The sequence below is a fragment of the Etheostoma spectabile genome, chromosome 8 (assembly GCF_008692095.1).
Source record: "Etheostoma spectabile isolate EspeVRDwgs_2016 chromosome 8, UIUC_Espe_1.0, whole genome shotgun sequence".
NCBI classification, from domain to species: domain Eukaryota; kingdom Metazoa; phylum Chordata; class Actinopteri; order Perciformes; family Percidae; genus Etheostoma; species Etheostoma spectabile.
Genome location: NC_045740.1, coordinates 6057653 through 6074009, shown reverse-complemented (window position 1 = coordinate 6074009; position 16357 = coordinate 6057653). Strand labels below are relative to the sequence as shown.

Below are 16357 nucleotides of genomic sequence, written 5' to 3'. Positions count from 1 at the left end.
GTTATGATGTCACTTCCGCTTATTTATTTTTTAGAAAACTTTATTAGAAACCATAAACAAAACAGTGGTTGCTTGGTCTTAGTAGATGAGTACAACAAAGTAAAACAAAAAGATAAGGTAAAGAACAATAATGAGAAAGTCATGATATTCAAAACTCATTTTATATTGTTTGTAATTTAATAAACAGTCCCTTTAATACCTGTACACTAAACTACAATAGAATAATTACAGTAAATATGAAATTACAGCCAAAGGAGTACATTGTCAGATTTTAAACATGTTTTTTATGTATATTTAGTATTTAGATATCTAGTGAGGGACCACAGGTTCCGCATGTCTGCAGTGACTGGATGTGCACATAGAGCAGGAAGTGGTTTCCACAGGTGGAAACAAACAGCTGTGAAGTAAACCATCTTTTAAAATCATCGGGAAGGAACATAAAGAATTACAGGCTACTTTTATATCTGTACTTTTCTTTTCTTTTTTACATTAGAATAATATTGGCAGGAGAGTTGCTGTCAAGGCTTGTTAGGCGCCCAGGGTAGGCCATTAAATATTTTTTGGTCTTTTAAAAACTACAACTTTGTACATTTAATCCTAATATTATATGTCAATACTGTTTCATATCCATTATTATTTTTAATTGGTTTAAGACTAACTTCAATTCGTTTCTACAAGCCAATCTAAACAGTCAACCTCACTATCCCTCATGTTCCAATATTTCTCATTCACAGATTACTCATTTACATTTCACTCTTCTCAGACTGTGGCATGAGCAAGGTAAGCCAAGTGAAGCCAAGGCCTTCATAAAAGGCTCTTGTCCTGTAGATAGATGCTGTTTCCTAGTATCCCATTTTTTTCTACAGGCTGCATTCCTCCATCATTTTTTGTGCAGAAAAACAAATAAATATACAAGTAATGTCCTTTATGTGGGCACATACAATGCATCACTTTATTGGGTCACTTCTATCTCAGACTGATCTAGTCACTACCAATAGTATGTTCTGCAATTTACATTTAACATCTTAAGTTGTAACCATAAGTACCTCTGTACCATTTTCCTTTAATCATATTGTGATATAAGTGTGCACAATTTGGTTTAATTACTCTCTGAAATATTTAAATCTACCATGACCTTGAGACTGGAGTATATACAATGCTATTGATATGACCTATGTACAACCAAAACCGAGCCTTCATCTCTCTGATTGTTCTCTAGCAAACAGAAACGTTGGTGTATCTTCAGTAGGTTTGTGTTGATTCTCTGTGCCTTCATCCTTAAGCCCAGATCTGGAAAAAAACAAACATTACAAGATATAACCAGAAAGGTCACTGCACCTAACAAAGTCTTCAGATCAGACAATAATAACGGACATCTCATACCCGAAGAGTGTGGTCCCAGGAACCTGTGCAGAAGGCCGTCCCATCTGGGGAAACACGCAGCGTACTGACACGGTTCTCATGTCCAAACAGAATAGAGACCCGTGTTCCTTTGAGAACATCCCAAACATTTATAGTGTAGTCGTTGTAGCCGCCAAACAATAACCGTCCTGAAAGATGTAACAAAACATAAATGCGTTTAACATACAATAGAAATAATGTTCTAAGCTCTGATTGATGATTAACTGCTGTTTGGTTGCATACTGAAGTGTGTAGTTCTTACCACTGAGAGAGAAATCAACACTGGAGACCCCAAATATAATGCTTTCTTTGGAATAAATAGCCACTTCTCTGTCTGCCCTTAAGTCATACAGGCGGCACTGTAACAAAAGTCAGTGTTTGAATGTTAAAGATGGTTTTCAATATGTTTGCAATTGCACTTCATGTGGTAAATATCTCATTACTTACTGTAGCATCATCTGAGCCCGATGCAAATGCGTCTCCACTGGGGTAGTATCTATCAATCAGAAGAAACAGACAGTTAGGACCAAATACCTCTGTTCTGTTCAGAAGGATTTGATTATATTTGCCTTTAAGCGCCTCCCAGTGGCGGTATGAAAAAGAAACCCCCAAAAACAGACTGTCAAAATAATTTAAAAAATATTATAACAACTACTATTTCACACATATAGGACTTACAATATTGCATTTTTCTTACTGATAGATTCATTGAAAATATTCTTATCTCTGTACTTATATCAGAACTCAAAATTGACAATTGGCAGTCTCTTACCGCACACTATTTATGTCTGATTCATGAGTTTCAAAGGACTGAATACACTGTCCTGAACGCATGTCCCACACATTGGCCTTCTTATCACAGCCCTGCAATAATATATAATGATGCATATTATTGTATGAAAAAATATTTGAAATAATTCAGTAAAGTGTAATTAGTGCAGTAATAAGCTGTAATGAAAGGCGTCCTCACCCCTGAAACAAATGTGTTTCCAGTCTCGGAGGGAGCCAGGTCCAGACAAAGCACATCTGCTGCGTGTCCATGGAAACTCTGCAACAGCTGCCCACTTTCAACATCCCATAATGCACATGTTCCATCTCCGCTGGAAGTCAGGATCTTTAAAACAAGCAGGCAGATAGATAGATAGATAGATAGATAGATAGATAGATAGATAGATAGATAGATAGATAGATAGATAGACTATGTACAGTGTAGGGATTGCACATGTAAGATGATTAAAAAGTAATTAAAAAGTAAAATGAGTGCAAGAATTATGATTACTATGGATTAATAAAAATTGACCTAGTATCTGACTGACAGTCCAACAGTCTAATGAGGTGAGCATTCAACCAATTGGGGACAACATTCTTCTGCAGTGTGTCTGTAGAGCAGGACAGAGACAGCAATCTACCACCACTGAACAACATAATCCCCAGATGATGAGCAGGAAGAACAACAACTACTCTGGAGATCAGTAAAAGTCTATGTGGGCTAACACATGGCTGTAAATGGATAGTCTTTGTTGGGTGAAACATCGTGTGGCCAGGACATCCAACCGGGAGCTACTGGCTGTTGTGAATTATTAACAGAGTGGGGGAGCTCCGTACACAGGAATACAGAAGGCAGTGATTTCTGATTAATAATGAGAGAGAAAAAAAGTAATGAATAAAAAAGCAGCTGTGAAGCAGTTTACAGGAACCTAAAGTATCAGTAAAATTGTGGGAAAATATCTACCATCTCTCTTTTTCTATAAACATTTTACTCAATTGCTTTTTGTGGATGTGTTTTTGTGCATGGTTGACATTCTCACTTGCATATCCGAGTTGGTGAAGCTACAGGCTGACAGGTAGTTTGTGTGCATGGCCACTGACTTCTTCTTCGCAGCCAAGTTCTCATTCTTGTCCAGAGACAAAGGATACACTGAGCATTTATTATCCAGGCCCCTGTGACAGGATAAAAAGCCCAGTTTACCAAAACAAAAAGGATGACACACCCATTTGGATTATCACGGGTAGTAAGACACTCACCCACAAGCTACAGCACAGCCGGAGGGGGCGTAGGCACAGGCCATCACCCAGGTGCAAGGCATTGTCACAGCATGCTCCTAATAAATATCAAAAGACAAAGCTGCATGAGCCGCACCGGGACAGTGAGATGAATCAAATTCATTTGAATTAATGAATTAGAGCAGAACAGGAAGCTTTAAGCTGTGAGACATTAGCTGTGTTACAGTTTGTCCAAAAGCAAAAACTTAAAACAAGGCAAAAGACACTTTTAGACATTATTGTGGTCAGTGTTCAACTCTGATAGCAATCTCTGGTGTCTGTTCCTTCTGTCCTCATTCATAAAAATGAGACTTAGCATATTTTGCATCATTTGGAAATCCTCTATGTCTCCTGCTGCCTTTTCATGTTTAAAATTACTTGTTACAATACCATTAGTTGTATAATGTATAATACGTTATTCTGTTGTTACACATATTTGTTGCATATTTGTTAAAATTATTACTTGGATTCAGACCAGTGGTTTAAGATCCGGATAAATCTGAAATCTGAGGTCCCACAATGATTGTGTTAAATAAACATTTCTGTTAAACAAAATGTTGCTTATTTTTTGCCTTTGTCTTAGGAAATACCAAATGATAATTATTAACCTTAATACGTAATAAAATCGTACAAACAAAATAATCTAAGGTGAAAGATCCCTTTTAGGTTGAAGGTACCTTGTTGGTGGTGAAAGCATCCCATACAATCACTTTTCCATCCTGCAAAGAGATTAGAACAAGTACACAATAAAACATACACACTGTAGATTATATGACATTTTAAACTGGCTCTACAATGAGCTGTGAGGTAGAAAATAAGGACTAAAAGCATAAAAGTCTTCAGGAGCATAAAGTATGTGACCTGTGAAGAGCTGACAATCCTCCTCTTGTCCTTACACCAGTCCATACACAGAACTTTGTTGCCATGTCCCTTCAGAGTTCTTCGGGTCTTCATAACAAACTGACCAAGCCCTTCCACCTTCTCTGCCACCTGATGTACTGTACACACAAACACACGCACGCGCGCACAGGCACACGCACGCGCGCACGCGCGCACACACACACACACACACACACACAAATAATGTACAATACATCAAACCCTCTATACACCCTGGATTAATAATCCAATGAATAATCCCAGTTGAAATAAGGATGACAGCAGGTCTACGATAAATGTTGAATTAATCTTCGTTTAATCTGTCATGTCCTCAAATAGCTCATGCGAGCATCCCATAAAAATGCATTACAAATAGCCTTTTTCTAGGTTTCTTTACCCCATCTTATAAAACATCTGCCATGTAGCTAAAATATGGATATAGAAAAAAACACTACATAAAAGAAAATCAAATGGAAGCACTGGGCTGTAAAATGGGGAAGCAAACAGGCTGTGTCAACTATCTGACGTAACGTCGCGCTAATGTGGTCAATAATCAGTTTAGACACGTCCCTGTAAAACAAGCAACATATGACCTGCCGCTAAAATACATTTATCTGAGACGTTTGCTGTTATTTGTCCCGTCACACTGTGAACCAGCGGTGAATGGAGGCCTCTCCATTTTCTGCACTCACGCTCGACATCGTGCAGCTTCGCTCTTTCATCCTCCAGCTTCGACTTCAGCGTCTCCGACTCCGTCTTGAGATGGGTCAGAGTCTCATTCAGCTGTACCTCCTGTGTCGCCATTTCAGGGATTAGAGGGGATCTCATATATTTCCTTTATGCAGGCAGCGATCGGCAGCGAAAAGGCTTAAAGCAGGGCGAACAGCTGATGCTGCTGTCATGACGTCAGAGGGAGAAGATGCTCCTCCAGTTTCCAGATGGAGGAGGAGGAGGATCCTGGTGGTGGTGCTGGTCCACACGGGCTGCATCCTCAGCAGCCTTAATACTCGACTGCTCAATGATGCATTTAAATACTGCCGACATGGAAAACTGAATACTGTTTGTCTGCAATGCAAAAACGCAGCAGATAATAAAAAATGGCACTCTGGGTGTTTTAACATATAAAACCGTTTATTTCAATGGAATTATAATTATTCAGCAAACATGTTTTTTAAAATATTAAACTACTATTACAAGAAATTTAAAGAAAGAAATATATTAAAATTGTTTATATAATCCTGTTTTGAGTTAATGATTCAAAAATATTGTTGAGTTTCATTGATTCCACTTTCACATTTTAACAGGCCATAGCTACCACTAACAACACACAGGTCATGTCCTTAGTTGCTGGATTTCATTGGCTGTATTTTTGTATTTCCAGACCTACTATATTTAGACGTGCTAACTTTTAAGCCAGAGCATTTTTTTTAACCCAACAGTTTTATACAGCATTTAGCCCTTGATGTCCAGAAATGTTTTTACATCTTTAAATGGATTGTGTTGTTTTGACCAACCGCCCAAAACTTAATGAAATTCTGTTTACAATAATATAAAACAGAGAAAAGCAACAAATCCCCACATTGGTGAAGCTGAAACCAGAGAACATCTGACTGAGTCTTTTATTGAAAATGACTGAAATGATTAATTATTAAATTTCTGTGGATGACTAATAGATTTAAGTATGTTGGTTGCGGCCACAAAATGTTTTTTTTAAGAAACAAAATCTTACAATGCAAGAAATTATTTTTATAAAAGATTTCCTTTTTGGGGAACATGACCTCTGTATTTTAAAACCCTGGCGTATGGTGTTTATTTGTTAATTTGATATGGTCATATAAACAATAAGGTACAGCCACAGGCCACCGGACTATGAATCAGTCATTAGAAGTGAAAAGTCACTTGTGGCAGTGTCAGATCCTGGTCAGGAAATCCAGATGAAGGCTGCTCGGGACCTGCAGCAGCTCCAGAGCCTGCGAGGATGGGCAGAAAGGAAACGTGACCTGGAAACGATAGTCTAAGTCCAGCATCAACTGCGTGGACCCGTCACGATCTTGTAGTAACGACTGCCAACGAGGAGCAGATTGGCATAATTAGAGGAGAACAAGCAGGTGAACAAGTATAGTAAGACATTACAGTCTTTTTGAAATTAGAAAATCTTGTTACATTACATTTTGAAAATGAACAATCAAGCTCACCTGAACTTTGCGGACAAATGATGATGCCACCCTTTTTTCAAAATCATCAATGGGAGTGTAGGAGTTCAGAATCTTGACAATCTGCAAATTCCAATGTGAGTTTTCAGTTATCAGTGTGAAGCTGATTTTTATATATAAAAATATACCGCATGTGTGGCATGTATAAAGTACCTGAACGGGGTTGAGTTCAGGGCATTTTTCAGCGATCTCCTTGGCGTCTTCATCAGTGGACTTGTTGACTTGCAGTAACCAGGCAGCCTGAGACAATGGCCTCAGAGTGTCTATAGCATTGGAGCTTTGCAGTTCCTTCTCCTTCAGCCATTCCTCCAGGTAACTGATGTTACACCTGAACAAACAGATAAGTTATAAACTACTTTTTGTCTGTGTAAAAATACTCTTATATTATAATAAAAACATACACAAACCTGATTTGCATTCCCTTCCTGCAGGAGCACATATCTTTGCGGAGCATGATGTTGTTGAAGGTGGTCGCACCAATTAGGAAAAACATTTGCTTGAAAGCCTGTTGGATGAGGCCCTGCTCCATGCCATGTTGGCTCATGGTGGAATGAAAGATACTGAGCTGCTGAAGGATGGAGGAGATGGTGTATGTCTCTGAGTCCTCGTAGATGCTGTTAGAACGCTTCCTGAAGCCCGACGGCTTCATGCTAGAAATCCCCTGTAAACTCTCGTGCTCCAACATACCGGGTACTGTTAGGTGAGAAAAGTAAATCAGCACATTTAAGGTTGCTTATAGGTTCAAAATCTGCATGTGCTAATGAAGAATTGATAATAAAATACCAATTGCAGGAGTGAGGGTCTTTTCAATGGCCGAGAGAAACCGATAGTAGATTTGAATGGCCAGGTCGCTGAGAATCTGTCTGTGTTCAGACAAATCAAAATTCTGCAAGCAGTTCTTTTTTTGGCGAGGAGTATTTTGTTTCAGGAACTCCTTTTGCAAACAAAAGGCAAAACAAGAGAATGTGAAAATATGCCTGCGACTGTATACAAGAGCTTTGACAGACAAAAAACACAATCCAACCAGGGTAAATACGGCATATCCAGACCTCCTCCCCGCTGTACTGCTTCAGACAGTTGAGCAGCTGATACGTGTTTGAGAGCCAGAATGACAGCATCTCAAAGTCTTTGTGGTGACTCTGAAATAAAAACGCATCTGTTGCTTTCATTTATTTTCTTTTTATAGATGTGACATTTTTATTTTATTCATGCAACTTCTACATGTTATTTTTGTCGGCTGTTCATTCTTTTCACATCATCAATTTTACTAAGTAAAATAACGAAAATAAACTGCTGCAAACACACTGCCTACCTAATCTTAGATATGGTTTTGAATAATGGGTCATAGACTTGATTCATTTTTTATTTAGCAAAACTACAGTCGAGATCTACTAGACTGAGAATTATCCTCACCGTGATGACCTTTTTGACAGCACCAATGATCGCGGTCATTAAAGACTTGAGTCTGACTTCATCGTTTAGGTAGTCAGCGTGGCGGACACACATGAAGAGGACATAAGCTGGCATCGCGGGGATCACACTGACCACTACGCCTTTGGGCTTTAGGTCTGTGAGTAGAATACAGCAAGTTTCATGTAGTTATATTTTTTTCCTGCAGTAAATCAAGAGGACCACAGAGGCTTTCCCAGCATAGAGATAGAGGAAGGCAGACAGCGTCACAAAAATAATGTTAATATAAAAAATTACAGAGGAAGAATACCCAGAATGATGTTTTGAATGAGCCTGGATTCATCCTCCCTCTTGTACTCTAACATGCCAAGGTAATCTTTGGGCATGGCTGGCGCAGACGTTTGCTTTGCTGTGTAAGAAACATTAAAATGATGACCATGGAGGAGGCGGATTAATGTTATAATGTGCATGTATACAAGCCAAAGTGCTACCTTTCTGTGATGTTTCAAGGCTCTTTATTTGATTCTGGAGTTTCTTTATTAATCTATCTTTCTGGTCAAGCTGCTCTTCAAAGTCCTGAAAGAAAAGCAGAATTTGTTACCAGCTTTCATGTGGACAAGACATGCATCCACACACTTGCTGCTTACGTACTGTAAGCCGCAATGCACTCTACTCACTCATACACTCACACACTCACACACTCACACACTCACACACTCACACACCATATTTTCAGCAGTTAATTGTGAATTCTCCTGTCTCAGTTTGTTCTTGGCCTCAGTCTCAATCAGCAGCTGTCTTTTCGAGTGATCATTCTCCTCTTCAAGCTCCTCTACTCTGTCTTGAAGCTGCCGCTTCAACTCCTCCAGCTCTTCAGCTTTCTCCTCAAAGTGACTAAAAAGCAACACAAATCAGACAGACTCCGAAATGACCATCCCTTCTTCAATCATGAAAACAAACTCCAATCAAAGCATTTTTACCTGCGTCGTGAGCTCTCTTCTTTAATCTTTCTTTGAAGAATGTTAGTGATCTCCTCAGTTTTTTCTTTTGAATGACATGAACAAAAAAATAAACAAAAGATCAAGTGGAAAGACTGACCTGCCAAATTGTTTCATAATAAAACAGTTAAATAGTAAAAAAAAAACAGATCAACCTGCTAGTTCTCTGCTCTGCTCCGCTATGTAAGCCTCCAGTTCTTGTTTTTGTCTCTGCAGCTCTGAGACCTGCAGTTTCAGCTCCGGTAAAACCTGTGGAGGTTTCAAAAGAAAGAACAAATCACGGTATGTTCTGCACCAGATCTATCTGGAGAAATGGAAACAAGAATGCAATAACGTACTGAGTTCTCGCTGCTGAGCCTGGACACTTCTTGGCGAATATTCTCATTGACATTACTTTTCTCTTGGAACAGGTTTTGTAACTTGCTGTTCTCATTTTGAAGGTGATCCACTTTCAGTTTCAAACCCTCCACTTGGGTCTCATAGCGCTCCTTCTGCTCTCTCTGGTGGTTTTCCAGGATTCTGCCATCAAAAGGTGGAACCGTGTCAAACAGGAACAAGAGTAAACAATTTTGTCACACACGTAACCCAACTGGATAATAACACTGATAGTAAGTGAATGGATTGCTATGGCTGTCAGTGAAATAGACCTGGTAGCTTTCTGTAGGCCATCAAAGGCTGCCAGCAAATCTTCAACTTCATAAATCTTCTCAGAGTCGTTTGGAGTAAGCCTACATAGAAACAATTGGTGAGATTAAATGTCTAAATGAGTTATAGAACAAATACGTGAAAGAGACATTTTTGGATTACCCCAAAAGAACCTCCTCTTCAACAACGCCACCAAGAAGTTGTCTCGTAATATCCTTCATTTTAGCTGCAGAAAGATATTCAAGATCATCATAAGTTTTTATTTATGTATAATAACGACGTATCGTTTTTAAAACTTAAGGGTATAGTCAAAGTCTGTACCTCTTGCTTGTTCCGACTGTTGCTTCATCTGTCGGTCCATGTTATTTCTCTGGTTTTGCAGGTTGTTGAGTTCCCTGCGTAGCTCAGGAATGGCCTTGACATGTTTGGTGAGCTGGATGACCTGTTCCTGCAGGTCAGAGTTCACCTGGCCCCCGTCCTCCATCTTTCTCTGCAGACTGACTCTCTCCTCCTTCAATCTCTTAATCTCCTCTTTTAGAGTTTCCACCAACTTCTCATGATCCTGTCTCTGGATCTCAATGTTGTTCTCTGCAATTCTGCCAATAATCATCTCATCTGAGTCAAACAAGCTGAGCAAGTATCTGCTTAGGCTAAACAAATATTTGCTACTTGCTGTGGAGGAGGAAGGTTGCACATTTTCATGACTTACTTTCTAAGCCTGGCTTCATATTCTTTTTCTTCCAGAAGGTTCCTCTTTATTTGATCAAAGCTTTCTGTAAGAGTGTAAAACCAGTCACACATTTAGTACAAATCACAACCAGGGTAGCATACACAGAAATCTTGACTCCTATTACCTTTGGCCTCTTTGGTTGAAGCTTCAAACTTTTTCTCCAAGTTCAGCTTTTCAAAGTTCAGTGCATCTATTTCCTTTTGAAGCTGTGCAGTTGTCTGAAAGAAGAATAAAAATGTTTTTTTTTTAAATGCTCATAAAGTCTTCTTCATCAGCAAACAAAAAGCTGCAACGAGGCAAACAATTGTATTGAATCTACTTTAAAACCGACCAGGCAAGCATCTTCTTTCGCTTTCTTCTCTCTTGCCTCCAAAGACGCGTTCCGGTTGGTTGATTTTTCCAGCTGTGCCTCCAAACCCTGAAGTCTGTCCACGGTTTGAGAGTGTGAGTTGGCCAAGCTGGTCAGTCTTTCCATTAATCCACGATTCTCTTTGTTCTGTAAAAATACAGGAGTTCAGTTACGTCCTCTACATAAAAACCACAGCGGATGTAACCTTGGTAGCAGCTTTACCTGCTCTTCGATCTTCTTTCTGAGCTGCTGCACCCTGAAGGAGAGCTGTACATTGAGCACCAGCCGACGCATGGTTTGAAAACGCCGCCGTGCCAGCCATGCTCTGGCATACTTCTGTAGAATCAGGGCTTTCTGCTCCTTTACCATCTGACAATTCACAAAGAGATAGCAGTGCATGAATCACATAGGGTTACATTTAGTATTTTCATCACACTAAATGATACAAATGATTAATGTATCAACCTTACAGACCTTCTTGTACCGTTTACGGGCCATCCAACCTCGTGTGAAGGCCTGGATGGTGATGGAGGCCAGACGAACTAACTGGAAGATCTGTCTCATGCGGTAACCTCTCCAGTATCTCTGGACCACCATTGCCGCCCAGCCCTGCTTCAGTGTTGCAGCACTCACTGTTTTACTGCAAAACAAAAAAAGTGGGCGCACATGTCAGAACCCTGACAGAGAATGCAGGACAACAAAACTTTAAATGAATGCCTCAAACCGGATTGTCCTCTTTCCGCGGATGTACTGTTGGAGGATGATGGCTGCGTCTCTCATGCGCAGGAACTTCCTCCTCTGGCTCCACCCGCGCACGTGTTTCTGGATGGTCACACAGGCTCCTCTCAGTCGGTCCAGACGCAGCTTCTCGAGATAAGCTACCTGACCAGCTCGGAAGAAGATCTTAGTCCGACCAAACTTGTACTGGTCGGGGTCCTAGAGATCAAGCCATGGGGCCAAAGTTATGCACAAACATGCAGCGCAAAATAATGCATGACACTGTTGTCACAGTGTTATGCATTGACACAGCAGCTAACCTGAATCGTTGACACAGCAGCTAACCTGAATCAACCTCTGCAGCACATTCTTGCAGGTCTGTTTCTTGTCACTGAGGTCTTCTTCCTGGTGTGACATTAGGATACTGTATCGGCTGTAAAACTCAATGTATGTCCACCTACAAACAAAAAACATGTTTACTATGACGTGACGTAATGTGAGTGTATGGAGATTTTGTTTGGCTGATATGTAACCGTGTAATAGAGAATCACCTGGACGGATAGCTCTGTGCACTGATACGAATAGTTTCAAGGACTCCACAGGCTCGCAGCTGCTGCACCACCCTCCTGGAATCATATCTCCGAAAACAAGCAAACGCTCGCTTAAACCACAGACACAAATATGCACAAAATAGTGGGTTGTGTCAAATACAGTTTCATCAGTACTCACTCAAATGGGAGCTTTTCATCATTGGGCTTAATGCAGCGTACATAGTGAGGGGTGGTAGCATTCAGTGTTTCCATCAGTAGAGCGAGGGAGCTGCAGAACTATACACAACCACAAAGTTCATGAAAAATGATAAAAACAAAAGAAGTTTCCATAGTATTCTGTATGTATATAGAATACATACAGAATACTATGGAAACTTCTGTGACGAAGTTCAATCCCCAGTGAGTAGCCACAGTAGGTAAATATTTTACCTTATCTCCCACTGAGGTTCTCAGCTGTTTATTGGTTGGTTTCACTGCAGGTCTAGCGGGCCTCACTTTGACACCTTTAGTGGTCACAGCGCTTTTCTCCTCTTGGAAAAGGTTGGCCAGAAAAGGAAACTGATAACAATTGCAAGCAGGAGAAATGTTAAAATGAGATAAAACAAATCTGCACGGGTTGGCTTTAATGACACACACTTTGATTTGTTAACTTTGATTATTAGACACTATGATATTTCGAGAAATTAAAAGCCAAAAGATAACAGGGTCTTTGATTACCTTACTGACTCTCATAATGTCAACCAGTTCTTCATAGAGAGTGTCTCTGTTCTTTTCAAGAAAACCTCTGCATTGATATTCAACCTGTTAATAGAAAATCACTTTAAAAAATGAGTAATTTCTGTGCTACAGTATGCAGGAAATGGGTTTTTATCAGACTGCACCTTGTCTGCAAAGTGTTGAATCACAAATGCCTCATTTGATAACCTGGGCTTCTCAAACAGAGGATTGGCATCAAGATAGTTGAACAGCTTTTGCAACCAGCTTTGATCAGTGCCCTGAGGAAACTGTAAAGTAAAATGACATATGTATCGCTTCACCATATATGTATCACTTCACCAGCAACAACAACAACAAAACAGAGTTAAAAATGTTAGTTGTAAAAGTTTACATCACGTCCATTCGCTTACCAAACATTCTTCGTCAAGCAAGTCCAGGATCCCCATTTTTGCTTCAATCAGGTCAATGACTGGCTGGTTGTCATAGAAATCTATCAATGTCCATGGGATGTCCTCTTTCATGTACTCCTCTTGCTCCAGCTTGAACACATGCTGGTTAAAAATAAGAACAACAAGAGAATAACCCTCGGAGCAGGTAAATCTTTGCATACAATGTTTTTGGAATGATTTAAGACGATGGTGAACCATACCAAGTTAAACTGCTGTTGAAGCTTTTCATTCGCATAGTTGATGCAAAATTGTTCAAAGCTGTTGATGTCAAACGTTTCAAAGCTGAGGACAAATAAAAGATCACATCAAAAATAGCAGCTAAAGAGACCTGAATTGTCAAGCAACTGAAGGAAAAAGTGGTGTATCTGCATTACCCATAAATGTCCAGAACACCAATGAAAGCGTGTTGCTTTCCTGGAACCTGAAGTGCTGTGTTTATCCTGTTAATAATACAGTCAAACAGATGGGCATAGATCTGCTTGGCTAGGGCATCTCTGGCATTTACGGCCCGCTCTTTGGGCACCGGCTTCACCACCGTCTCAGCTACCAGAACAATCCTCCGATGGCAGAGCCAACGGCCCAACCCGTCTGCGCTCGCACCCAGCAACTCACAGAAGACTGACAGGTGTGGATCACCGGGCTGGAAGATATGTAAATCACGCTTTGTACTTAACCAGCTTAATGTTTGGAAATCTAACTTCGCAAACAAAAAGAGATTTTAGACTCACAGGAATTGATGATTTGCCATCTCCGGAGTTTCGGATTTCCACATTTCCCAAATGCAGAATGGCTGCCAAAACTTGGAACACATCTGACTGAAAGTCGTCCTTCAACCCTGGGGAGGCAGAGAGAGGAAGGTAACATGAAAGTCACACTAAAAGCAAGTTACAGTCTGACAGATGAAGTGTTTGTTCACCTAGCAGCGAGAAGGTCCGTCTAGTCTCCTCCATGTCTTTCTCGTCATCTACGCCTTCAATAGTGATCTCACCGCCCATGCAGGTGTACTGGAACTTATCTGCACCCACTATAGATGACAGGGATATATAATCAAGCGCTCCTACAATAAAATAATCCCACAATAATTATGTGATTGTAAGACTTTGATGTGTGTTCTAAGTGAATCAGATTAAACACAACAGCAGTGGAAGAGTTTGCTCCGTCTCAAACCTGCAGATATGTAAATGTAAATGTGCTGTATTTATATAGCGCTTTTCCAGTCTTAACAACTGCTCAAAGCGCTTTTACATCTACAGGAAACATTCACCATTCACACACATTCATACACTGTGGCCGGGGCTGCCGTACAAGGTGCCACCTGCTCATCAGATAAACATTCACACACATTCACAGGGGCGGGGATCGAACCACCAACCTTCCGATTGGCAGGCAACCGCTCTACCACTGAGCCACAGCCGCCCCTGATATATATAACCCCTGATAGATATAACCCCTGGTACAAATACTCACACAGTCTTAGATTCTGGAACTCTTGCAGATGAGCACAGGAACACATCTGGTAGAATATGTGATAGTTTCGCTCATTGTCTGCCTGATAAAGACAAGAGAATCAAATGTTATGGATCAGATATAAGAACAATAACACAACGCCACCTTCATCTCATACACTACCTGAAAAACAACTCTGGATTTCTCTAAGAGATAGGTCCTCATGTTCGCTCCGATGATCCGGTACCTCCTGTCAAAGCTGATCTCTGTGTATTTCCCAAAACGGCTGCTGTTGTCATTCCTGGTGGTCTTTGCATTTCCTATTGCCTGAGAGAAATGTTATCAATCATATAGAAGTTGACCTAATTAATGCATTAGGTGAATTATATTAGTGTTGTCACTCAAACATTGATCATTTAGTGGAGAGAATAGCGATGTGTTGCCTTGTGAGCAGGGCTCCTGGTCCAGTAAAATCATACCTCTGTTATTGGATTGGATGCCAGGACTTTGTCTTCAACTCGAGTCTTACTTCCAGATTTGCTTACAACAGCAAAGTACCTCATAGCGTATCGGGCAGACACTGTTTTGCCGGCTCCAGATTCACCACTGACGATGATAGACTGGTTCTTGTGGTTTCTGAGGAAAAACGTACAGTGATATAACTAGGTACGGTATATTCTAAATGTGATCATTTTGGCTTTAATTTACCTGGCCATCTGTTTGTAAGCCTCCTCAGCCACTGCAAATATGTGAGGGTCCATGTCTCCCATGTTCTGGCCTGAGTATGCATGAATGATTGCATCTCCATAGATATGAAGCTGTTTGTATGGATTTACAGCTACCAGTATAATGCCTGAAAATGAGGAAACAGCACAGGCTCAGCCAAAAGCACAAACTGCCAACAACCAACAGTACTCAGATACAGTTTGACAGATTGTTCCAACAGTACCACAGTAGGTGTAGATGATTTTGGAATCCACAAATCGCACTTTAAGATTATGCAGGACTGCAGGTTCATGCAGGTAGCTGAGAGCGGTGAGGTCGTTCTCCCCCACCAAGATGTCCGGGTTGCGAAGTGGAGGGAGTTGTGGTTTTGACGGGTCAACAGGGTAGCAGTGCTCCTGTACAGGGTCACGTTACGTAAAGAGAGGCAGGTCAGCTGTAACTTTTCACCATCATAAATCCACTACAGAAGGTTTTATTAGTCGCGTTTTACTCACAGTGCCATCTTCAAGAAGCAATTCAAGAACATTATTCCCAAAATGAAAGTCTCTCATAATCTCGGCTGATTTCCACACATGTTCTGCATCTGGTATCCACACTCTGTTGTACTAAAAGATTTTTATGGTGACAAGTTAAGACTTTATCAGTGCTTACTATAGTTGTTAAAACATATAACACTGTAAATGTAATGCTATTGTAATGCTATAAGATGTGTTTAACAAACTACGAGGACCTTTTCTTTCTCATTTAACAGAAGGCAATAAGTATTTCATATAACAATTCCTAAAGATTTACACTTAAAAAGTTGAGTAAACATCTAAGCATTTCGACTTTAAATTTAAGTCCAGCCTCCTCTACATCCTTGTAACTTGCCTGAGCCATGACAGAGTTTCCATATGTTTCTGTAAACCAACACAAGGATTTCTGTAGGCTAAAACACACTTGGCGCTTCTCTTACCTCGGTGTACAGATCCAACAAAGCCATATTTAGGCATTATTGTTTTAAACTTCTCTTGTCCGTATATTTGCTTATCTGCTGTTGTTTCCACTGTACTTTCCAGGTTACCAACGAATCCCCCCCCCCCC

The 16357-nt window shown here is 40.3% G+C and overlaps 2 protein-coding genes across 2 annotated transcripts; both read right to left on the bottom strand.

Moving 5' to 3' along the window:
* Positions 1-480: 480 nt before the first annotated feature.
* Positions 481-5304, bottom strand: gnb5a (guanine nucleotide binding protein (G protein), beta 5a). Its single transcript, XM_032523146.1, has 11 exons — positions 5016-5304; positions 4306-4442; positions 4122-4163; positions 3427-3503; positions 3210-3342; positions 2372-2515; positions 2174-2265; positions 1849-1897; positions 1664-1760; positions 1384-1550; positions 481-1290 (listed from the first exon to the last, which is right to left on the bottom strand). Exons 1-11 carry the CDS (start codon positions 5149-5151, stop codon positions 1279-1281), a joined length of 1086 nt encoding a protein of 361 aa, XP_032379037.1. The 5' UTR covers positions 5152-5304; the 3' UTR covers positions 481-1278.
* A 296-nt stretch (positions 5305-5600) lies between these two features.
* On the bottom strand, positions 5601-16357 carry myo5c (myosin VC). The gene is made up of 40 exons (XM_032523074.1): positions 16230-16357; positions 15769-15879; positions 15498-15669; positions 15257-15401; positions 15028-15184; positions 14732-14875; positions 14570-14651; positions 14019-14126; positions 13831-13937; positions 13477-13742; positions 13303-13384; positions 13064-13204; positions 12818-12940; positions 12654-12737; positions 12366-12494; positions 12115-12212; positions 11937-12023; positions 11731-11842; positions 11393-11604; positions 11143-11308; positions 10891-11037; positions 10651-10815; positions 10444-10537; positions 10299-10362; positions 9911-10185; positions 9752-9815; positions 9592-9672; positions 9283-9463; positions 9100-9193; positions 8927-8990; positions 8672-8840; positions 8438-8522; positions 8257-8355; positions 7950-8104; positions 7586-7675; positions 7320-7470; positions 6944-7229; positions 6690-6864; positions 6519-6599; positions 5601-6386 (listed from the first exon to the last, which is right to left on the bottom strand). Exons 1-40 carry the CDS (start codon positions 16254-16256, stop codon positions 6234-6236), a joined length of 5226 nt encoding a protein of 1741 aa, XP_032378965.1. The 5' UTR covers positions 16257-16357; the 3' UTR covers positions 5601-6233.

Excerpts from the sequence above, each read along its gene's own strand:
- myo5c (XM_032523074.1), bottom strand. The coding sequence starts at position 16,256 with ATGGCTTTGTTGGATCTGTACACCGAG. Across the intron at positions 12,213-12,365 it reads GAACCTCAGTGGGAGATAAG|TTCTGCAGCTCCCTCGCTCT; the intron begins GTAAAATATTTA and ends GGTTGTGTATAG. Across the intron at positions 7,471-7,585 it reads AGCAGTACAGCGGGGAGGAG|GAGTTCCTGAAACAAAATAC; the intron begins GTCTGGATATGC and ends TGTTTGCAAAAG.
- gnb5a (XM_032523146.1), bottom strand. The coding sequence starts at position 5,151 with ATGAGATCCCCTCTAATCCCTGAAATGGCGACACAGGAGGTACAGCTG. Across the intron at positions 4,164-4,305 it reads GGATTGTCAGCTCTTCACAG|GATGGAAAAGTGATTGTATG; the intron begins GTCACATACTTT and ends ATCTCTTTGCAG. Across the intron at positions 1,761-1,848 it reads CGGGCTCAGATGATGCTACA|TGCCGCCTGTATGACTTAAG; the intron begins GTAAGTAATGAG and ends CTTTTGTTACAG.